This window comes from Salvia miltiorrhiza, chromosome 1 (assembly GCF_028751815.1).
Source record: "Salvia miltiorrhiza cultivar Shanhuang (shh) chromosome 1, IMPLAD_Smil_shh, whole genome shotgun sequence".
Taxonomy (NCBI): Eukaryota; Viridiplantae; Streptophyta; class Magnoliopsida; order Lamiales; family Lamiaceae; genus Salvia; species Salvia miltiorrhiza.
In genome coordinates, this window is record NC_080387.1 from 42,336,106 (window position 1) to 42,359,826 (window position 23,721).

Genomic DNA, 23,721 nt, shown 5'->3' on the forward strand with positions numbered 1-23,721 from the left:
ATTTTTTACAAGTTTATTTTAAATAATATAAATTGAATATTCGATTAAAAAAATCCTACTATTCGATTCGACTTCCTACTATTTGATTCGAATCAAATATATTCAATCACGATTTTAATAGAGAAAAATTATAAAATAATATTTCAAATAAAATACTTTCATTTGAGTTATATTTGGAATCAAAGTCTTTTCAAAGCTTTTATTATTATTATTATTATTATTATTATTATTATTATTATTATTATTATTATTATTATTATTATTATTATTATTATTATTATTATTATTATAAATATTATTTTTTGTGTATTTTACTTTATATCTATATACCAAATCGAATATCGTAATTCTCGAATCGTATTTGATAACTAATCGAATCAAAAAATATATTTGTATTCATATTCGAATCATAAAATTTTGTATTCGAATCGAGTCGAACCAAAATTAATCGATTCATTTTCATCTCTATCCACCACCAACTCATTGACGTTGGCGCTTGCAAACCGGGCCCACGTTATAGTTGTGGTTACTTCAAACAAGATATAAAAGGATAAAGAGTGGTTCTATTCATAACCTCCATTTTAGAGTTAATATATAGAAATGTCCACTTTTATATTGTAAAATTAAAATATAGCCTATGAAATAAAAATATTAAAAAATTGCCAGTTTTTGAGCAAAAAGTCAAAATTACCCCTAACAATAAAATTTTAAAAAATAGCCTATCGAGTCTCCTCTCATTCTCACAGTTTTCCTCTCTCTCTCTCTCTCTCTCTCTCTCTTCCCCCCTCTCTCTCACTCACAAATTCGTCCGGTCAATCCTCTATCCGCCGTCGATCTCCCTTAGGAATCGCCGCCTCTCATTCCGGCGAGTTGTTGTCATCATCCTCTTGGCGGAGCTACAAAAGCAATAATGGTGTAGGATACCGCTCGAGTTTCTTCCGATTGAGAAGTTGCATAAGCTATTAGGCGGCGACGCGGCGTCGTACTGCTACGCGTGCTTCTCCGGCGATTATCTTGTGCAGCCGACGAGAAAGGTGAAGAGAGTTGGAGATTTCGTTGATGATGGATTGAGCAGGAGCGTGGATGGCGGTTGGATAAAGGAGATTAGGAAGAGGCCGAAGTGGATGTGGCGAAATTGGAGTGGAAGAATGAGATCTTCACTTTCTGGTGTTGCCTTTGCCTAAGAGCATCTCCAAAGGAGACACTAAAATAGCGTTGAATGCTAGTATTTTGCAGTGGAGATGCTCTCCAATCATCTTTGTCCGCTACTCTAAATTGAAGTTTGTGAACAGTGTCACTCCTTTATTTTTTTTATTTTTTTTTTCATTTTCTTAATGTTGCTTTATTGTATTTGTTTTTCCTTTTATCTTTAAAAAATACTTATCATTACTTGATTTAATTTGTAGAATGTAATTTATTAGTTTTTATATTATTTATATTTTCAAATTAACATAAATATGTATAATATTTAAAATATATTATATAAAATTTAAAAATACAATAACATGAAATATAATATAAAAGCATATTAACATAAAATTACGAAAACATAAATTACAACATAAAAACACAATAGCATAAAATTACAAGAACATTAAACTAATAATACAATAAATGCTAGTAAGGTCCAAGATCACTTCCAGATCCTCCAACGTCGCTTCCAGATCCTCCAATGTCGCTTCCTGATCCTCCAAAATCTTGAAAATTTCCTCCAAACATATTGAAAGCATCATATGGACTTGAATGATGTTGTCATTTAAAAATGATTTTTGCTTGTTCACTTTTGAAATAATCTCGTCGAACAGGATCAGAAATATTGTCGATGTCCATCATTAGAATTTTATTATCCGATTCCCACATTTGGAATGCAATAGCTTGTTTTTTTTTTTTTTTTTTGCTTCAGTAGCTTTGTTTTTTGCTTCAATCTTCTGCATTTGTAGTTGCAAAATTTGCTCTTTTGTGGTTGATGAGTTTTCCATTAAATCTCCAATTCGTTTATTTCCTTGTTCAATTACTTTCAAAAAATTAGACATATCTTCACCTTTTTTTCTTTTGTTTTTGGTTTTTTTCACACCATCTGGACGGTGTGACGATCCAGAACCACTGCCACTACCATCGCTTAAATTGATAGAAAAATTAGACAATCCATCAGGTGAGATAGGAGATTGTGGTAGTGAATCTGACTGAGATGCAGACATTTGTTGTCGAGAGTTTTGTGAAGGACAATCAAACTTTTGAAAATCTTTCATAGTAGACCACACATGCTCGAACTTGAAGCCTTTATTATATTTTGTGTCTAGCACCATCAATTCTTTTGCACCAGTGAACTGCATAATGAATAAAAATGTTATAATGAGTAAGACAAATAATAATTATAAAAAATGTATAGATAACTACTCCTTACAATATCATTTTCAGAACAACCACTTGGATTTAGATATTCCACTTGTTGTATACACCCTTTGAGTTTTGAAACTGAACTCAAAATAACCTGCATGCGAGTTTCAAGTGATCTTGAACTTCGAGTATACATATTTGGACTGGGTTTCTCCTCGTTGTAAACTTCCCTAACACGATCCCAAAATTTTTCTTTTCTTTGGTGTATTCCCGTTTCTGAATCTTGAGATATCTCCATATACACACGACAAAGATGTTTACCTTCATCAATTGTGTAATTAGGCTGTCGGGAAGAAGCCATGGAAAATAAAATAACAGCTAAAGAAAGACAAGTTGGTAAAAGAAGGAAGAGGGTTATTGTGTGTTAAAATATGAAAAAAATATAGCTCATATATATAGAGGATGATTTATTGAAAAGGTATAAATAATAAATGGTGTAGATTTAATGAAATCTGGTTGGACGGTGGTGATTGAATCGAAGCTGCATTATTTGATATGTAGGACCAAATGGCTCAATTTTTTCTGCATGAGATTGATTGAATCGATGCTTCTGCACTTTATCTTTATCTTTTTCTGCATGAAATTTTCAAATGCATTATCAGATGTGTCTGCACTTTATCTTTATCACATGCATGTGTAGATTGGTGTTGTCAAATCAATCCTTTCGTAGAGTAGGGGAGTGATAAGATGGATGATGAAGATTTAATGAAACCTGAATGGACGGTGGCGATTCAATATTTAAGATTTTCAGATAAGATAGTCTTGGAGATTTTTTATTATTTAAGACATACACGATTTCAATAACCACCACACCTATTTCTTCTCTTTCACTCATAAAATAGAAAATTAAAAAATATGAATCATCATAATATTGGTTCTTCTTCACTACTTTCTCATTCAAGTTCAAGCTCATCTGATGATGAGCTTGAACAATTAATCAACGAGTGTGATGTTGAACATCAATTGATGGGTCAACATATCTTGAATAACAATCTTATTGTAGCTCAACTGGCTGAATATCAAAATGCTACAAAAATTCATGGAGGTTCAGTTCTTGGTCACAAGGTAATCCATCGTGACCGAGAAGCAGCAGCTCATCGTCTCTTCAACGACTATTTTTCTGAAAATCCAACATTCAACGAAGGAATGTTTCATAGACGCTTTCGAATGTCTCGAAGTCTATTCTTCCGTATTGTTGATGATGTCAAAAATCATAATAGTTTTTTCAAGCAACGCACGGATTGCACAGGAAGATGGGGCTTGTCCACACTTCAAAAAATAACAGCTGCCTTTCGAATATTGGCATACGAAGTACCAGCAGATGCTACTGACGAGTATATAAATATTCGTGAGTCCACTGCAATTAAATGTGTCAAGAAATTCTGTCGTGCAATTGTGGAAATATTTTCTGATCAATATCTAAGATCTCCTAATGCTAGTAATGTTGCTAGACTACTTTATATTGGTAAACAACGTGGATTTCCAGGAATGTTAGGTAGTCTTGATTGTATACATTGGAAGTGGAAAAATTGTCCAACAGGTTGGGCAGGCTCGTATGCCGGTCGTAGTGGCTCTCCAACAATTATTCTTGAAATCGTTGCTGATTATGACCTTTGGATATGGCATGCATTCTTTGGTATGCCAGGATCCAATAATGATATTAATGTGTTGCAAAGATCTCATCTTTTCAGTGACCTTGCTAGAGGTATCACTCCACCCGCACATTATGTCATACAAGGAAAAGAGTATAATGTGGGCTATTATTTAGCAGATGGTATATACCCCAAGTGGTCCACACTTGTACAAACTTTTCATGAACCACGCTCTGTCAAAAAAAAGTTTTTTGCAATGAGACAGGAATCGTGTAGGAAAGATGTGGAGCGTGCATTCGGAGTTCTTCAAAGTCGATTTGCAATTGTTGCAAATCCAGCTCGCTACTGGCAAAAGAAACATTTGGATAATATAATGAAAGCGTGCATTATTATGCATAATATGATTGTTGAGGATGAACGTGACCTGTCGGCACCAATTGAAATTGCAAGAGAAGTGCCAATTCCAGATGTTGAAACAATGCCAAATGAAACAAGCCATTTCCAAGAATTTCTTGGACGCTATAAAAAAAATCAAAGATAGAGTGGCTCACTTTGCGCTTCGTGATGCATTAGTCGATCATATATGGGATGAGTTTTCTAATTTAGAAAATTAGTTGGTTTTATCATGTAATTGATGCTTTGTTAAGTATTGTGTAATGTTTAATTCTAAGAGTATTATGTAATTTCAGTTTTTATGTTGTTGAAATAAATTAATCGTTCTACAATATTTAAATATAGGACATTATTAATTAATTTTTCTAAAAAGTATTTAAATTAATTTATATTTGAATTTTAATTTTAATTACATTTAATTGAATATAAATATAATTATTTATAAATATATATGATATATAATAATTAAATTGACAAAATTAATTTAATAATAAAGAGCATAAAAAGGGAATATTCTATTGTAGAGGGAAATATAGAGTTGATTGTTGGAGATGAAAATCCAAAAACTCTACAATAGAGTGAAGGGCCCTCTAAAATAGAGGAACCCTTGGAGATGCTCTAAGCCTTTATTAATTGATTTGTTTTAGATTTGGACATATTTATGCGAGTCTTGGAAGATTTCACGAGGCTTTTGCTATTGGGAAGGAGATGGAGAGCATAACGGTTAAGAAGGATTTTCACGTAGAATGTTGGATGGATTTGGAAAACAGGGGATGTATGATAAGGTTAAGGAGCTATTTGCAGAGATGAAACACGAAAATTTGTATCCTAACATACTCAGCTTTGATGAGTGTTTATTGTAAAGAGGGTTTGTACAAAGAGGCAACAGATGCTTACACAGAATTCAAACGACAGGGCCCCAAGGCATCTTTGGAAAGTGATTTTTTTTTGTATTTATTTTTAATATTTTTGAATTCACAATCAGATATGTGAATTCACAACTTAATTTTCTTGAATTCACGATCAGATTTATGAATTCACAACTTAACATTCTTAAATTCACAACCAGATTTATGAATTCATAATTTAATATTCTTGAATTCACAACCAGCTCGATGAATTCACAGCTTAATTAATATTTTTGAATTCACAACCAGATCTATGAATTCACAATTAAAACTTGAATTCACAACCAAAATAAATTTTAGTTTTAGTTGTGAATTCAAACTTTAAAAACTCCAATTCACAAGTACTTGAATTCACCAAAATAAATTCTAGTTTTAATTGTGAATTCAAACTTTAAAAACTCAATTTCACAACTACTTTAATTCACAACCAGATCTATGAATTCACAACTTAATGTTCTTGAATTCACGACCACATCTATGAATTCACAATTTAATATTTTTGAATTTACAACCAGATTTATGAATTCACAACTTAATATTCTTGAATTCACGATTACGAATTCACAACTTCATATTCTTGAATTCATGATCACGTCTATGAATTCATAACTTAATATTTTTGAATTCACAACTAAAGCTCGAATTCACAACCAAAATAAATTCTAATATTAATTGTGAATTCAAACTTTAAAAACTCAAATTCACAACTACTTGAATTCACAATCAAAATAAATTCTGGTTGTGAATTCGACTGGTTGTGAATTCACAACCAAAAAATTCTGATTGTGAATTCGACTGTGTAGGGTTTAGGGTTTAGGTTTTAGGGTTTAGTGTTTAGGGTTTAGAGTGGGTTTAAGGTTTAGGGTTTAGAGTGGATTTAGGATTTAGGGTTTAGGTTTTAGGGTTTAGGGTCTAGAGTTGGTTTATGGTTTATGTTTTAGGGTTTAGAGTGGATTTATGGTTTAGGGTTTAAAGTGGGCTTAGGCTTGTGAAATTCACAATCAAAAAATTCTTGTTGTGAATTTACTGTTTTGTGAATTCACAATCGTAATAATTCACAACTAGGGTTTGGGTTTAGGGTTTAGTGTTTCAGTTCAGTTCAGTTGTGAATTTACTGTTTCAGTTCAGTTGTGAATTCACAATTGTAATAATTCACAACTAGGGTTTAGCTTTAGGGTTTAGTGTTTTAGTTCAGTTCAGTTGTTAATTAACAATCGTAATAATTCACAATTAGGGTTTAGGTTTAGGGTTTAGGGTTTCAGTTCAGTTCAGTTGTGAATATACTGATTAAGTTCATTTGTGAATTTACTATTTCAGTTCAGTTGTGAATTCACAATCGTAATAATTCACAACTATGGTTTAGGTTTAGGGTTTCAGTTCAGTTCAGTTGTGAATTCACAACTAGGGTTTAGGTTTAGGGTTTAGTGTTTCAGTTCAGTTCAGTTGTGAATTTACTGTTTCAGTTCAGTTGTGAATTCACAATTGTAATAATTCACAACTAGGGTTTAGTGTTTCAGTTCAGTTCAGTTGTGAATTCACAATCGTAATAATTCACAACTAGGGTTTAGGTTTAGGGTTTAGGGTTTTAGTTCAGTTCAGTTATGAATTCAAAACCCAAAAAATCTGGTTGTGAATTAAATTTTGATTGTGAATTCGACTGGTTGTGAATTGCGGGATTTTTTAAAGGGGTGATGTAAAGTGGACATTTTTTTAATTTTTAATGTGAAGGGTATTTTGGTAACACTGGCCATTTTTTAATATTTTTATCTTAGTGGACAATCTTTAATTTTACAATATGAAAGTGGCCATTTTAAAAATCCACTCTCCATTTTATTCCTTTCAATCCCGTTTTCTTAAAATAATAATTAAAAATAATTAAAAATTTACTATTTTATTCTATATTTAATAATTCTCAAATTAAATTAAATATTAAATTAACAATTTCTTTTAAATAAATATGAAAGAATAAATTTATATAGCTAGCCCCTATCGTAATCTGAAAATATTTATAACACACTATCATAATCGGATAAAGAAACATGTTTATGCATATATAACCTCTAGAAAGAACTGTCCCCAACTCAAAATTCTGATAATCACATAAAATAAACTAAATCAATATAACATCAAGTCCGATTAATTTCCCTCATTTTTCATTGTAGTTTGAAACTTTTTTTAGAAATTCAATGATGGAAATTCTGAATCTAAGTTATTAATATATTGCAGATATGCGTAATTTTGCAAGTGCAATCTAATTTTTAATATTACGCTCTGCTAATTAATTTAAGGGTAAATATCATGAAAACACCTTAAGTATATTCGCTTTATCAAAAATATCTTGAAATTTTTAAAATGTTCTCTAAACCCTCAAACTATTAGGTTTTTATCAAATCTATTCCGCATCTATTTTCTGGTCACCAAAAACGTGGTTCACCGGATGACACAATGTAATTTATATTCTATTTTTTAAAAATGCAATGACAAAAACGACACCGTTTCGTACCATATCATTTAAAAAAATTCATTCTGAAATTTAAAATTCACTCATATCGTGTTTGAAATTCACGCTAATAACCTAGAATTAGGGATAAACACGATAGAATATGGTACGAAACGAAGTCGTTTTTTCCATGTCATTTTTAAAAAATAGAATATAAATTACATTGTGGCATTCGGCGAGCCACATCACATTTCTTGGAACCGAAAAATAGATTCAGGATATATTTGATAAAAACCTGATAGTTTGAGGGTTTAGATAATATTTCGAAAGTTTTAGGGTATTTTTTATTAAGTGGATATAATTAAGGGATTTTCATGATATTTACCTTTAATTTAATGCGGTACGGGCAGGGGTGAGCATTCGGTTATTCGGTCACCGAACCGAACCGAATAACAAAAACCAGATTAAAACCGAATTATATAATTAATATCCAAATCCGAACCGAACATGCTTAAAACCGAACAAAACCGAACCGAAATATTTCGGTTCGGTTTCGGTTAAAACCAAATAACCGAAATAAATACACAATATATTTTTTAAAGTTTAAATAACTAAATAACATTCAATGTACATGTTTCGAAATCCGTAAAAAATAATAATCCAAAATTTCAAAATATCTTTACCAAAGATTAAGAGTATAAATTAAGAGTAATTATTGACTATTTTATAGAATAGCACTAATAATAATTATTTTAATTTTTAAAGAATATATATATATATATATATATATATATATTATTAAATTATTAAATTAATTATTTCGGTTCGATTTTCGGTTAACCAAATATTTTTTCTTAAAAACCATAACCGAACCGAAAAACCGAAAGTTTCAAAACTCAAAACCAAAACCGAACCGAAAACCAAATTAACCGAACCGAATTAGTATTTCGGTTAGGTTCGGTTCGGATTTTCGGATTTAACTGGATTTTGCTCACTCCTAGGTACGGGTGCATCAATTTGTAGCAATTAACAGCCGCAATTATTAACTCTAAGTGCTTGAGACGGCGTTTTGTGGATTTAATGCGGTAAGGCTGTGATTAGGCGGCTATGAACAGGTGCATCAATTTGTAGCAATTAACAGCCGCAATTATTAACTTTAATTTAAAGTTTCACATTTTTCATTAAATAAAGGTCCAAGTTCCAACAGTAATTGCAAGAACCTGCCATCAAGTTAATGTGCAGTCTCCTGGCTCAAGCCAACACATGAATCAAGCAGACAAACACCTCTTCCACTTTTTTTGCGATTCCCCCTCGATCTGACCATCACTCACAACACATGGCGGCAGAGGAAGGCTTTGAGTTTCATACCGGAGGTGGTCTTGAAGAGAGGAAGACTAATGATTAATGAACATTGGAAAAAAATAGTAGAAGAAAACTTCATCAGATTGGGGTTCGAATACGAATTCACAAACAAAGACAACAAGTTATAAATCATAGTGTTCAAACTCGAATTCACAATCAATCTATATTTGAGTTGTGAATTTTAGTTTAAAACCCGAATTCACAATCAAGACAATTAATTGTGAATTCGACCTTTAAAACTCGAACTTACAATCAACACTAACGATTCAGTTGTGAATTAATTCATCGAGCTGGACGTTGACAACAATTCACTTCCACAACAATTTGAGAGCACATAACCTCAAATATTTGATTATCCATATCAATTTGAATTTCTCCATCATTGTACCTTTTCTAATAAGTTTAATTTTTCTATTAAAATAAAAATTAAGTTTAGTTTTTTCTCCCAATTTTGACCTGACTTACATAAAATTTCAACTTTTGCAAATCGAAAAGTTTGGGTATCAGCCTTTTCTACTCTAATCAATTCTCAAATCATACCACCTTATGTTTTTCCTATAACTTAATTAAATTTTAATTTCAAAAAAAAAAAAAACTTGAAAAAGAAATTAACCATAACTTTGAACGAGATTACGACCATATCAAGTCTTCCATAGACGAATGCGGGAATTGGTATTTGTTCTCATTTATCTAACATTAGGCGGTACACCTACACTCCGTGTACCCGGATTGCTCCTGGCGTGATATGGCCAGCAACATCATGTTGGCATTCGGCAATAGTAAAAAAAATCGTAAAAAAAAAATCCTTAACTACTAATTTCATCTATACAACTTAGATCCGAAGAGAACAAGCACTAATTGGAGAAGAGAGAGAAAGAAGAGAGTTCAGCGTCTCACGACGTTGTCAGCGGACACGAGTGGTAGACCCATCGTCGCTAGGAGTGATGAATGGGTTGGGTACGAAATAACCGTACTCAAAATTCGGGTACCCGTACTCAAAATAGAGCATTTATGTTATCCGTACCCGAACCCGAACGATGTTCGGTTACCAATTAAATGAGACGATTATATGGGTCAGTTAAACGAGTAATCGATATTATCATTAAGAATTTTTTAGCTATGTCAGAGGGCAACCATTTAGAAGAGTTCAATTCACCTTCACGATTCCTCGTGTGATGATGCCATGAACAAGTTTCTCTTGGGTGCCCCTAGCTTGAAAAACATGATTTTGTTTATTGATGAAATTTATCAAAATTTCAGTATCCGATTTATCAATTTGAAGAATCTAATCATAATCAACAACCATCACACTTTTAGTATCCGATTTATTGAGTGAACAATTTTTATTTTTCCTATATCAAAGTGTAGGGCTGGTAAACCGGTTTCGGTTATCCGGTTAAAACCGTAACCGAACCGAAAAAACCGGTTATCGGTTAACCGAAAACCGGTTTTTACCGGTTCGGTTCGGTTACCGATTAGTGGGTTCATCGTTAATCGGTTAATCGGTTTAACCGATCGGTTAACCGGTTTATACTACTCCCTCCGTCCGCCAAAAGTATTCCACAATTACTATATTTGGCGTCCGCAAAAAGTATTCCACTTTCCTTTTTAAGTCATGGTCCCACCATCCACCTTTATATTTTATCCTTATAAACACTCTTTATTTACAAAAACACCCACCCCAAATTCAATCTCAACCACACATCTCATAAAGTGGTGGGACCCTTTCTCCACTACATCAACATCATCTCCAATTTTATTAAACTCCGTGCCCAGCCAAAGTGGAATACTTTTGGCGGACGGAGGGAGTATTAATTAATTAATTAATTTATATATTATAAACACTTTTGGGGCTCAAAGATAGCCGACTGCCCAAGTTCCAACACTCATTTCTTTTATTTAAAAGTAAAGGCCCAAAGGAATAAGAATTAGCCCAACTACCCAACCTCACGTCTTCACACATCTTCAAACAGATCCCTTTCTCTTTCTCTCGCTGTTACTCAGTTCGCCGGAGGAGTCCGCAGCGCAGCTCAGGCGTGGCTGTACCGGTCGAGGGCACCAAACCTCGGCTGCTTCCTCCTCACCTCACTACCTCCCTTTCAAAATCGAGTGAAATAAGAAACGGAAAGAAGCCCCCAATAAATGCTCAGAAATCGTCGTCGCCGCTCCTGGAATTTCCCCGGCGAACAGTCGATGTCTCGTTCGCCCGTCGTCCCTTTCCTCTCGTTCCAATTCGTTCATCTCTCAAGTTAGGTGAATGACGGAAGCCCTAATTTCCCAAAATCGGAAATCGCTTCCCTCATTCCGACGCCGCCGCGTTCTGTAAATCCGGTGACTGTCAATCGCCGTTCTCCCACTCAATTTAGCTACGTCGTGTGCCCGACGCCATTCCCCATCTCTTTTCCCCTCTGGAAGCTCCGGGAAGACGCACCCCAACTAGCCCTATTTTCTTCTTTCTCCCACTGATTCAGCTGCAAATTCAGTGCAAATACAGAGATCAAGGGATTAATCGGTTAGTCCGGTTAACCGATTAACCGGTCTGGTTAACCGGACCGATTAATCGGTTAACCGGAGTACAAATCGGTTTGGTTTTCGGTTAACAAAATGGTTCTTATTCGGTTCCGGTTAACCGGTAAATCGGTTCGGTTTTAACCGAACCGGACCGATTACCACCCCTATCAAAGTGGCCAATTTCATATATTGACTATATTTTAAACTCATTCGCACTTAATATTTATAAAAACCCACTCATTACTTTTATATTAAGGTGGGCTCAACAACACTAATTGACGAGAATAACTATCCTTTGTGGAACTCATTTTATACTAAAAAATATATTTCTCAATCATTTTATTAAAATATATGCCCTTCATTTCACCATACAAATTTTTGTGGTTAGACTTAGACTGAGTAAAAATTAAAAACTAATCAAAATTCAAGAAGGTTCCGTATATAGGCCCTCTAGCTAGCCCCATTGTCCCCTCGATCTGCGGCCCCTATCTAAAACATATAGACTCGTGTACATTAGGTGACTTTAACCCTCATCCACTTATGGTACTTATGGTGCGTTCTCTTTCATTATAAAATTATCATGAAAAAATGAAAGATAATCAAAATTCACCCTTTAAATTATTCTTTTCTTTTCTCTTATTTCCTACTCGATTCTTACTTATTCTTCATGTTCACTACATAGGAGGAATAATATTATCACACCATTTTTTGAGGGATAATATTATTCATCTTTTGTAGTGAAAATGAGGAATGAGTAAGGGTCAAGTAGGAAATGAAGAAAAAGATTGGACGGATTTAAAGGATAAAATTTTGTTTATCTCTCATTTTTCCATGATAAATTTACCATCAAAGAGAACGCATCGTATGGAAAACGCATCGTATGGAAAAGAAATATTTTACAAACATAGGTGCGTTTCTTCATCTACAAATATGTAAGTTGGAAAACCAATCTTCAAGATGAATATTCACAAATATCCATCTTATCCCATAGCCGAGAGAGAGAGAGAGGATGGATGCAATTACATTGGGATCTCTAGTGGTGTCAGTAGTAGTAGCATCAATATTGTGGTACAAAACTAGTTCATGGAATCGCGGCCCATTGCCGCCGGGGCCACGGGGAGTTCCCATCCTCGGCTATCTGCCTTTCATGTCCACCAATATGCTCCAACACTTAACCCATCTGTCTCACCAATACGGCCCTATCTACAAGCTCCACCTCGGCACCAAACTGGCTGTGGTCATCACCTCGCCGTCCTTGCTCAAGCAGGTGCTGCGCGATCAAGACAACATCTTCGCCCACCGCGACGCCACCGTCGCGGCCCTCACCTACAGCCGCGGGGGCAGGGACGTGGCGTTCTCGCCGCCAAACTCAAGCTGGCGGGAGATGAGGAAGGTGCTGGTGCGCGAGACGCAGAGCAGCAGCGCCCTCCACGCGTCGCGCGAGCTCCGGAGGGACCAGGTCAGGAAGGCCGTCCGATCCATCTACTCCAACATCGGACAGCCTGTTGCGTTCGGAAAGCTGGCGTTTCAAACTGAAGTCAGTGTGATGATGAACCTTATGTGGGGCGGACTACATTCCCACTCCGGGGAAGACAGAGAGAGGCTCGGAACTGAGTTCAAAGCTCTCAACTCCCAGATCAGTAAACTGCTCGGGAAACCTAATATTTCCGATCTTTTTCCTTTTCTTTCCATATTTGATCTGCAAGGAGTGAAGAAACAAATGGGGAAAGTGGTGGATTCTCTTGACAATATACTCGAGCACTTCATCTCCCAGCATGAGAAACTTTCTGGAGCATTCGACAATGAGGGAAGGAAGGATTTTCTGCAAATCGTGATGGAGCATAAGGAGAATAAGGATTCAGATCTGCCAACTCTCTCACGAGATCAAATTAAGGCTTTGTTGTCCGTAAGTACTTTATGTTATGCACAGTTGCACACATCTTCAAATTAATTTTGAGGGAATATGGCGTTAACATTAAATTGAACCGAAATTAATCCAACTCCTTAGCAAAATCAGATGAATTTAAAAGTTTAGTAATCGTCATACAGATTTTTAAGTTGTTGTATTATACCAAAATTTGGTAAAGATTCAGTAATTTATATACTAAATTATCCAAATTAAATTTGAACTGTGTTTTATGTTGGTTATCTTTGACATCATTTAATGATACGCAGCGGAATATACATTCAAGGATTAGATCTAGATTTACAAATGCATCATATGTAGACATAGGCACACAACAAAAAGAATATCTTACTCATTGTGTGGTAAGCGTGCGTCTCGATTCTTGCCGTGAATCCACTACTAAGGTATCCACGTGTATGTCGATTCGATGCAGGAACAATTCCAAGTGCACGATTCAATCTTCGACAGCTAGGAAATCTCCGATTGAAACTATAGTGCTCTCTTAGTGTTTTACAAGCAAAAGCCCTTTCTTGTAAGACCAAAAACTCCTTATAAGGTCCCCTTGGGATGGCCTAGTGGTTGGGGTGGTTGTCTGTTGTCCAAGAGGTCACAGGTTCGAGTACTCTCGGCCACAATAACCACTAGGTGGGGTGTGTGTGTGGTTTGTATTATCTATAATGTAATTTCATCAAAAAAAAAAAAACTCCTTATAAGCCAAAAGAATTGTCTTACCTTGTAAGCCAAAGAGTTGTCTTACTAAGGAAGCCAATCCTACTCCAATTAATTGGTCCAATAGTCCAACTAATTCCCAATTAATTAAGTGTTATTAGAATGTATCAAATATATCCTAATCTAGTCCATAATATCTTTCAATCTCCCACTTGGACTAGCGTTAGATTAAACACCAAGCACTATCCTTGCACCCTTGAGCGAACCAACAATACACATAAAGTGTGACCCTTTAGGCCTCCATTATCGACGATAATCAAATTAAAGTCTACACAAAACTCCTAGACTGCGTTGTGTAACGAACTCAATATATGAAGAACGTTTACGTGGATTCTGTAAACAAACCTTTATATGAAGTTTATGCAATATCCCTTCATTCACGAACCACTCGATTGAGCCTAGGATCTGCCATGTGTCTATCCCAATAGTTCAATCATTTTATCTCATCTTTATTAAATGACCCTTCCGATCATATTCAATTATTCTAATTGAATATATCTTTGCATTGGCCAATGACTTGCGGTCAAATAATATAGAGAATTTGAAGTGTTCTCTCGAAATTCAAATCGAGGAATGAATCATATTCTTGGCTCAACTACCATTTCCATTTGTCTCATGATGTGCCCAACACAAGCCGTATCTACCCCTTTGATGGAGTGCAAGCATTGTACTTGGTCAAAGCACACCACTCAACAAACAAAATGAGTATTGACCTCAAGTCAAAGGACTATTACATACTCCATACACTATTAAATCATAGACACTAGAACAAATGATTTAATAGCAGGGTATACCAATACTCTCCAAAATATCCATGTGTCCATCACGAGAATCAAATTACTCGTAGTAGTGAGATCAACTACATTCACTAAGAATATGATGCAGACCACATGCTAACCTATCACATGTCATCAATATCTCATTCTTGATGACCATTGGTTAGGGCATCTTTAGAATTACACTCAAACCATTAATGTCTCACATCATTAATAGCAGTGATAATTCAAGGGAACAAATAAAAGAATAAAGTCAAACAATAAAACCAAATATTCTAATAAATGCATTTGCCTATGAAATCAAATAACATATATAAATGTGATCAGGTAAGGATGTCTCAATACAAATTGTTTCTAAGACATTCAAACCAAAACTCCCACTAAATTAAAGCCAACTTCCAACATCTCTAACACCCAAGCTCTCAAAATATTTGTTGTGTTTTGCTATACACAACGGCTTGGTGAAAGGATCGGCTAAGTTATCATCAGTGGGTACTCTTTCTAATTTCACATCGCCTCTTTCAATTATTTCTCTGATCAGATGATATCTCCGGGGAATGTGCTTGTTTCTATTCGTGGGTCTTGGTTCCTTTGCTTGCGCAACTGCACCAGTGTTGTCACAATACAACGGTGTTGCACAATTGGTACTTGGAATGACACCCAGTTCTTTCACGAATTCTAACAGAGCTACAGCCTCCTTAGCAGCTTCAGATGCAGCAATATACTCGGCTTCGGTGTTGGAGTCGGCAGTAGTGCTTTGTTTGGAACTATTCCAACTAACTACTCCACCATTGAGGATGAAGACATAGCCAGACTGTGACTTATAGTCATCATGGTTTGTTTGGAAGCTAGCATCAGTATACCCAGTAACTGATAACTCTAGCTATCCACCATAGACTAAGAAGTATTCTTTAGTCCTTCTAAGGTACTTTAGAATAGTCTTGACAGTTCTCCAATGTACCTCACCGGGATTTTGCTGAAATTTGCCTGTCATGCTAAGCGCATATGCCACATCTGACCTAGTAGATGTCATGGCATACATTATTGATCCTATAGCAGAAGCATATGAGATCCTTTTCATGTATTCAATCTCTTGGTCACTAGAAGGGCAACCCTTCTTAGACAAGATTATACCATGTCCTGTAGGAATAAATCATTTTTTAGAATTTTCCATTGAGAAGCGCTTTAGCAATTTGTCTATGTAGGTGGATTGTGATAATCCCAACAATCTATTAGGTCTATCCCGATAGATCTTTATCCCAAGGCTATAGGAAGCATCACCTAGGTCCTTCATCATGAAGGAGCTAGCCAACCAATCTTTCACGGATTGCATCATGGAACGATTACTACCCATAATCAAAATGTCATTAACATATATGATAAGGTAGTCAATATTATCATCTTTGCGTTTACTATAAACACATGGATCCTCTTTACTTCTGACAAAATCAAATGATTTGATAGCTCTGTCAAAGCAAATATTCCAACTCCTAGAAGCTTGCTTAACTCCATAAATGGACTTCTTTAGCCTACATACTGCATTCGGCCTTTCTTTGGATACAAAACCTTCAGGTTGAGTCATATAGACTTCCTCTTCAAGTTCTCCATTGAGAAATGCAGTTTTGACATCCATTTGCCAAATGTCAAAGTTATAGTATGCAGCTATAGCAAGTAAAATCCTAATGGACTTGATCTTTGCGACTGGTGAAAAGGTTTCGTCATAATCAATGTCCTCGCGTTGACTATAACCCTTTGCCACCAACCTAGCCTTGTAGGTTCGTACTATGCCATCTGCATCTCTCTTCTTTTTGAAGATCCATTTGCAGCCTATGGGATATTTCCCATCTAGCAAATCAACTAGTTCCCAGACTAGATTGAAGTACATTGAGTCCATTTCAGAAATTAAGGCTTTAAGCCACTTCTCCGAGTCGGTGCCCGACACCGCTTCGGTATAGGTCTTAGGTTCATCATCATCCGAATAAACCAATAGATTAAGTCTTTCAGGTGCTCGATGATTCCTACGAGGCCTATGGAGTTGTTCTTGCATTTGTTCGGGTTGTATACTCTGAATGTGAGCAGGTTCCTCTGTGTTGAACGTTTCAACAGTTTCGAAATTTTCAGGGACATTCTCAAGATTTTGTTGAGGTGGTGGTGACACAACTATTGTATCATCATGTCTTTGATGTATCTCATTGTCTTGAGGTGTCTCTCTAAGAGATATTCCCCTTCCCAATAGATCATCAAATACTCCCACTGAATTCTTGTCCACACCATTGGACAAGTTTTCATCCTCTATGTTATTTTGCGGTTCTTGAATTTCTTCAAGTTCTATCGTATTGTGACCATATTCCTTAGAGACAAAGGTGTCTTCAAGAAACGTCACATTCCGGGAAACAATCACTTTGTGATCATCGGGAACGTAGAAATAATATCCAATTGTTTCCTTAGGATATCCCACAAAACAACATTTCTCACTTTTAGATTTCAACTTATCAGTCATCATTTTCTTAACAAAAGCAGGACATCCCCAGGTCCGTATATGGTTAAGACTTGCCTTTTTGTCACACCATAACTCATATGGTGTTTTCTCAACTGATTTAGAAGGAACTCTATTCAGAATATAAACAGCGGTCTATAAGGCATGACCCCAAAGGAATAAAGGGAGACTTGCAAAACTCATCATGGATCGAACCACATCTAATAAAGTTCGATTCCTCATTTCGGATACCCCATTCATTTGAGGTGTCCCCGGAGGAGTCCAGTCTGACAGAATTCCATGTGATTTTAAGTAATCAAGAAACTCATGGCTTAAGTATTCTCCTCCTCGATCTGATCGAAGAGCCTTTATACTTTTCCCAAGTTATTTCTCGACTTCTAACTTAAACTCCAAAAATTTCTCAAAGGCCTCAGATTTGTGCTTCATGAGATACACATATCCATACCTCGAAAAATCATCAGTAAAAGTTATGAAGTACGAATATCCACCTCTTGCTTCTGTTGGGAATGGTCCACACACATCTGTGTGAATCAATTCTAGCAAGTCTTTGGCTCGTAACCCCTTCCCAGAAAAAGGTTTCTTAGTCATCTTACCTTTGAGACAGGATTCAGAAGCACCATATGACTCAAGGTCAAATGATTTGAGATAGTCTAACTTTCTCAATCTTGCTATCATGTTCTCATTGATAAGACCAAGTCTACAATGCCAAAGATAGGTAGTATTATTCGCATTACTCAGATTAGGTCGTTTGTTTTGTACATTGAGAATACTCATTTCACATTCAAGATAATATAAACCATTCAAAAGAGAGGCACTTCTATAAAACAATCCATTAAGAGAAAACAAGCATCGACTGTTTCCAAAATGGAAGGAAAAGCCTTCAATGTCCAACATCAGAATGGAAATAATATTCTTAGAAATAGAAGGAACGAAGTAAAAATTACTTAAAACAAGTCTATTTCCCGAAGGAAGATCTAATCTATAAGTCCCCACGCGTTCAGCAGCAACTCTTGCTCCATTTCCCATGCGTAGATCGACTTCCCCGGGCATCACTTTCTTGGTTTCACTTAGGTCCTGTACATTATTACAAATGTGTGAGCCACAAGCTGTATCTAATACCCAAGATTGTGAATTATCGATAGACATGTTTATCTCAATGACAAGCATACCTGAGCTCAAATCTGATGCACCTTGTGCCTTGTATTTCGGGCAGTCTCTCTTCCAGTACCCCTTTTCATGACAGAATAGACATTCATCCTTTGGCAACTTCAGGCCTTTTTTTAGCCCCTCCACCTTTAGGCTTCAAACTAGCATCAAATGACTTCTTCTGCTTTTTCTTCTGCTTGTACTTCCTTTTGGAAGACGTGGCAGTAGAGCTCACCATGAGCACAGATTTGCCTTTAGAGGTGGAAGACTCATAGGTCTTCAACATGTTATGAAGCTCAGGCAGGCTTGCCTTCGTGCCGTTCATATTGAAGTTCACAATGAAGTTTTCAAATGAGGCAGACAAAGACTGCAGAATCAGATTGACAGAGACAGTAGCGGGTAGCATCGTTCCAATCGATGCCAACCTCTCAATCAACCCGATCATCTTCAGTACATGATCAGAAACCTGATCCCCATCATGAAGCTTACACTTAAAGAGATCTCGGAGTATCTCATACTCCATAGTCTGAGCTTCTGAAGCATACAGACTCTTAAAGTGTTTCAGTATATCATAAGGGAACATGTGTTCGTGTTGCCTCTGTAACTCCGTAGTCATAGAGGACAACATCACACATTGTGCCGATGTTGCATCCTCGACATGCTTCTTGTGAGCAGCTTCATCAAATGATGCATACTCAGCAGACTGCTTTTCAGGAATGACAGTGATTGGGTTGTCCAAGACATACTCAATCTTCTCTAGCCTTAAGACCAGACGCAAGCAACAGAGCCAATCCGTGAAGTTTGACCCAGTCAACTTGTTTGTTTCTATCAAACATTTCAGTGACAAATTCGACATATTATCTGATCAATAAATAAAGAAAAGCAAATTAGAAAGAATAAACTATTATCACAATGTATCACTTATCAAACAATGGGCTATCGTATTGATTAGCTCCCACTAATTTTAACATATCTTATGCCCCCAATTTAAAACACGAATTTATAATCCATATAAATCTTAGTAGTCCAAGATCCAAGTCAATATTATGCAGCCTCTACTTTGGTGATGACTACAATAATATCACTTAGTAGGCCTCTAAGCCAATTGCAACAACAATTTTGCAACTCTTGGTTGATTAATCCAATTAATTTGCGTCCTTAACTCATTCTTGGTCGCTTTGCGTTCCAAAATAATTTAAGCAAGTCAACCCCATCACACGGTGCCAACCTATGAATGAGTCTTGGCCTTGTCGATTTAGAGCATACAATTTTATGTAAATACTCTTGGACGAAAAGGTTAGGTACTTAAACAATTATGATGGACGACGCGTTTTGTGCTTTATACAAAGACTTATATTTAATGGGGATTTAGTATGTGATACTAATTGCTTATATTTAATATCCAATATTAAATAGCAAAACAATTACTGGGTGCCGCCTACCCAAGCATATAAAATACGGACCACACATATTGGGCGCCGCCTACCCATACATAGCAAAGCGGACTACATATACTTGGCGCCGCCTACCCAAGATAAATGCGGTCTTTAACTACTATAGTTAATAATAAGCATAAAATCAAATAGCATGCTTGTCACATAAAGACATAAAACCTCTACGAATAAAATCATTAATCAAATTAATATTTTATTCTCTAATTAAATATGGGTTAATCAATTTATATTAATTCTAAATTAATATAAATTTATTTCTATTATTGTTAATTCAAAATTAATAACAATAATTTAAATTTATTAATCCAATTAATAAATTAATTCTGAAATTGGGGTTCAATTATTAATTCTAAATTAATAAAAGATTTTTTTTAGCCCCAAATGGGCATTTAATAAAATGCAGGCTCAGCCCCATTTATTATGTCAATTTCGCAGCCCATGGAAGTCCACAGCAGCAGCCCACAAAAGGAACAAGCCCAGCCTTTGAATACTGCAGCCCAACAACTCCTTTTTGGCCCAAAACCATATCTTAGCAGCTAGGATTTAAAAATTAGGTTTGCAGCAGCAGCTTCTGCTCGCCACGCCCGGAGTCCGCTGCCGCCTCTTTGCCTGTCAGCCCGCCACCGCCGTGTGCGAAGCAGCGACGCCATTGACGTCACGCGGCCTCTCCGGATGGATTTCGCCGGTCGTCGACATGCTGGCGTCCAAGCTTGCATCGAGGGGAGGTGTTTTAGAGGATGAAGAAGCGGCGTTCTCGCCCCGACAGAGAAGGTTCGCCGGTGCGACGTCTCTTGCACCGCCACCGCGATTCAGCTGCTTTCATCCACCAACGTCGTCGCCTCCCGCGCCGGCAGCCAAGCTTGTACTTGCGGGTTAGTTACAGAGATGCAGCGGGCGTCGGCTCGAAGCCAAGACGCAACCGGCGGCTGGTGGTCGGGCCCTGCACACCGGCGAGCCCCGAGCCACCATCGTCGCCTCGTCCAAGAAGGCGGTCGGCTCAGATCCTGCGAGTGTGATACGAATATTGCCCAGCAATTTTCACCCAAATCCAGAAATGGTTTCGAACATTTTAATCCCAAATTTCCAATTTTAGATTCATTTTAGAAACCATTTCTAAAATCAAATATTCTCAACCCATAAACAATTAGAACACAATAGCAGTTGTAAATCGAGCCCCGGGCTCTGATACCACTGTTGGCTATCTTTGACATCATCTAATGATACGCAGCAGAATATACATTCAAGGATTAGATCTAGATTTATAAATGCATTATGTGTAGAGATAGGCACACAACAAAAAAGAATAACTTACTCGTTGTGTGGTAAGCGTGCGTCTCGATTCTTGCCGTGAATCCACTACTAAGGTATCCACGTGTATGTCGATTCGATGCAGGAACAATTCCAAGTGCACGATTCAATCTTCGACAGCTAGGAAATCTCCGATTGAAACTATAGTGCTCTCTTAGTGTTTTACAAGCAAAAGCCCTTTCTTGTAAGACCAAAAACTCCTTCTTATAAGCCAAAAGAATTGTCTTACCTTGTAAGCCAAATAGTTGTCTTCTCTTATAAGCCAAAAAGTTGTCTTACTAAGGAAGTCAATCCTACTCCAATTAATTGGTCCAATAGTCCAACTAATTCCCAATTAATTAAGCGTTATTAGAATGTATCAAATATATCATAATCTAGTCCATAATATCTTTCATTTTATGCATCACAACATGTTAATTTGATGAGACGAGGAGATAATATATCTTAATCTTTTATCTTCCGCAGGAGATCATAAGTGCAGGATCGGACACTTCAGCAACGACAGTGGAGTTTGCAATGTCGGAGCTCCTCAACAGGCCGGAGGCCATGGAGAAGGTGCAGAAGGAACTATCCGAGGTGGTGGGGATGAACAACATCGTAGAAGAGTCCCACTTGCCCAAACTGCATTTTCTAAACGCTGTCATCAAGGAAACATTTCGATTGCATCCTCCGGCACCGTTGCTAATCCCACGAGCGCCACTCCAGTCCTCAAGTGTGGGAGGATACACAATTCCAAAGGGTACGAAGATCTTACTCAACGTGTGGGCGATACACAGGGATCCTTCAATCTGGGACAGTCCCGAAGAGTTCAGGCCCGAAAGGTTTCTTGAAGATTCTAGAAACTTGGATTTCAAGGGAAACAATTTTGAGTTCATTCCATTCGGATCAGGGAGAAGAATATGCCCTGGAATTCAATTGGCAGAAAGAATGGTGGCTTATATGTTGGCTTCGTTTCTGCATTCCTTCGAATGGAAATTAACGGATGGTAAAAAACTTGATATGTCGGCAACACTTGGATCCGTGCTTCAAAAATCAAATAGTTCGGTTGCTATACCGACTCCCAGATTGTGTAATAACAATTATATGTAGGGTTTGTCAAGTGTCAACTATTTGCCTATTCCAGGCCTAAGTAATAATTCCATGCATGTATGAATTATTTAGCTGTGACTGAATTTCCTTCCGATAGTTTAGAGAATTATCGGCTCCTTTTAGGGTTAAGTATAACATGATTCATTCTCCTAAAAAATGAAGTTCGTGTAATATTTTCTATGGATACTAAAATAACCAAAATCTCATAGTTTTTGTGTACGGCTGAAATATATACGAGAGGTCCAACAAGAAAAGAGAAAATTGGGGCCGGGAGAGGTAGAGAGACAGAGTTTGACGTGAGGATTAAATTGAAAAGGCTACATTTTGGGATGGAACCGTGACTTTTTGTTACGGGGTTCTGTATAATAGCCGCAATTATGCAGCTACCAAAGAATAATAAAGAAAAATGATTATATTTTAAAGTCGATGATAATTTTTAAATTATTTTTAATGATAATATTTTTTTTATAAAAGATTAAAGATAATGTTATTTTTTTTATTTTAAAATAGATTATTATTTTCGTATTATTTTAAAATCGATCGTTATTTTAAAATCGATTTTTATTAAAATTAAGAAGTTCTAGATATTCATCTCGGAATATTTTAAGAGTATGCATAAATAAGATGGTATATTGAAAGAAAGTTTAAATGAATTGATAGGTGTTAATTTATCAATAATTTGCATCTTCTATACTGGTGACTACTCGAAAAAAAAAACTTCAAGGTTAATGGTGTGATTGATCTAGAGCACTACCAAAATGGGTGATCCACTAGGAAATACTCTCTCCGTCCACGAAATGAGTACTCATATTTTCTTTTTAGTTTGTCGACCAATTGCGTATCAATTTCCTATTTTGGTAAGTGTGTACACACACAACTCACTCACAATAAAAGTGGACGGAGATCAAAATGGATACAATTGAGTACAATATATACATTAGAAAAACTGATAATAAATTCCTGCAATTGAAATTAATAAATTAAAAATTAAAAATTAAATAATAAAAAATTAAAAAAAATAAAAATTTACAAAATATTAAAAAAAATAAGACGTCAAATTAACAACAAAAATTTTCGTCGTTAAAACTCCACTTTTCGTCCTTAAATATAGTTAACGATGTATCCGTTCGGTCGTTATATCTTTCGTGGAAACTCAATTAACACCATCAAATATAATTGCGCTTTTGTGTGTGTGTGTGTGTGTGTGTGTAGA

The 23,721-nt window shown here is 36.1% G+C and overlaps 3 protein-coding genes across 3 annotated transcripts; 2 read left to right on the forward strand and 1 right to left on the reverse strand.

Moving 5' to 3' along the window:
* Positions 1–1,617: 1,617 nt before the first annotated feature.
* Positions 1,618–2,635, reverse strand: LOC131008287 (uncharacterized). The gene is made up of 3 exons (XM_057935177.1): positions 2,492–2,635; positions 2,075–2,327; positions 1,618–1,697 (listed from the first exon to the last, which is right to left on the reverse strand). Exons 1-3 carry the CDS (start codon positions 2,633–2,635, stop codon positions 1,618–1,620), a joined length of 477 nt encoding a protein of 158 aa, XP_057791160.1.
* A 617-nt stretch (positions 2,636–3,252) lies between these two features.
* On the forward strand, positions 3,253–4,530 carry LOC131008295 (uncharacterized). The gene has a single exon (XM_057935185.1). It carries the CDS (start codon positions 3,253–3,255, stop codon positions 4,528–4,530), a length of 1,278 nt encoding a protein of 425 aa, XP_057791168.1.
* An 8,014-nt stretch (positions 4,531–12,544) lies between these two features.
* On the forward strand, positions 12,545–22,583 carry LOC131025666 (labd-13Z-ene-9,15,16-triol synthase, chloroplastic-like). The gene is made up of 2 exons (XM_057955465.1): positions 12,545–13,509; positions 21,885–22,583. Exons 1-2 carry the CDS (start codon positions 12,613–12,615, stop codon positions 22,506–22,508), a joined length of 1,521 nt encoding a protein of 506 aa, XP_057811448.1. The 5' UTR covers positions 12,545–12,612; the 3' UTR covers positions 22,509–22,583.
* The last annotated feature ends 1,138 nt before the right edge of the window (positions 22,584–23,721 follow it).

Coding starts and splice junctions, on each gene's coding strand:
- LOC131008287 (XM_057935177.1), bottom strand. CDS start 2,635: ATGGAGATATCTCAAGATTCAGAAACGGGAATACACCAAAGAAAAGAA. Junction 2,328..2,491: donor CACTTGAAACTCGCATGCAG/GTTATTTTGAGT, acceptor TTCATTATGCAG/TTCACTGGTGCAAAAGAATT. Junction 1,698..2,074: donor ATCGTCACACCGTCCAGATG/GTGTGAAAAAAA, acceptor GAAATTTTCAAG/ATTTTGGAGGATCAGGAAGC.
- LOC131008295 (XM_057935185.1), top strand. CDS start 3,253: ATGAATCATCATAATATTGGTTCTTCTTCACTACTTTCTCATTCAAGT.
- LOC131025666 (XM_057955465.1), top strand. CDS start 12,613: ATGGATGCAATTACATTGGGATCTCTAGTGGTGTCAGTAGTAGTAGCA. Junction 13,510..21,884: donor AAATTAAGGCTTTGTTGTCC/GTAAGTACTTTA, acceptor TATCTTCCGCAG/GAGATCATAAGTGCAGGATC.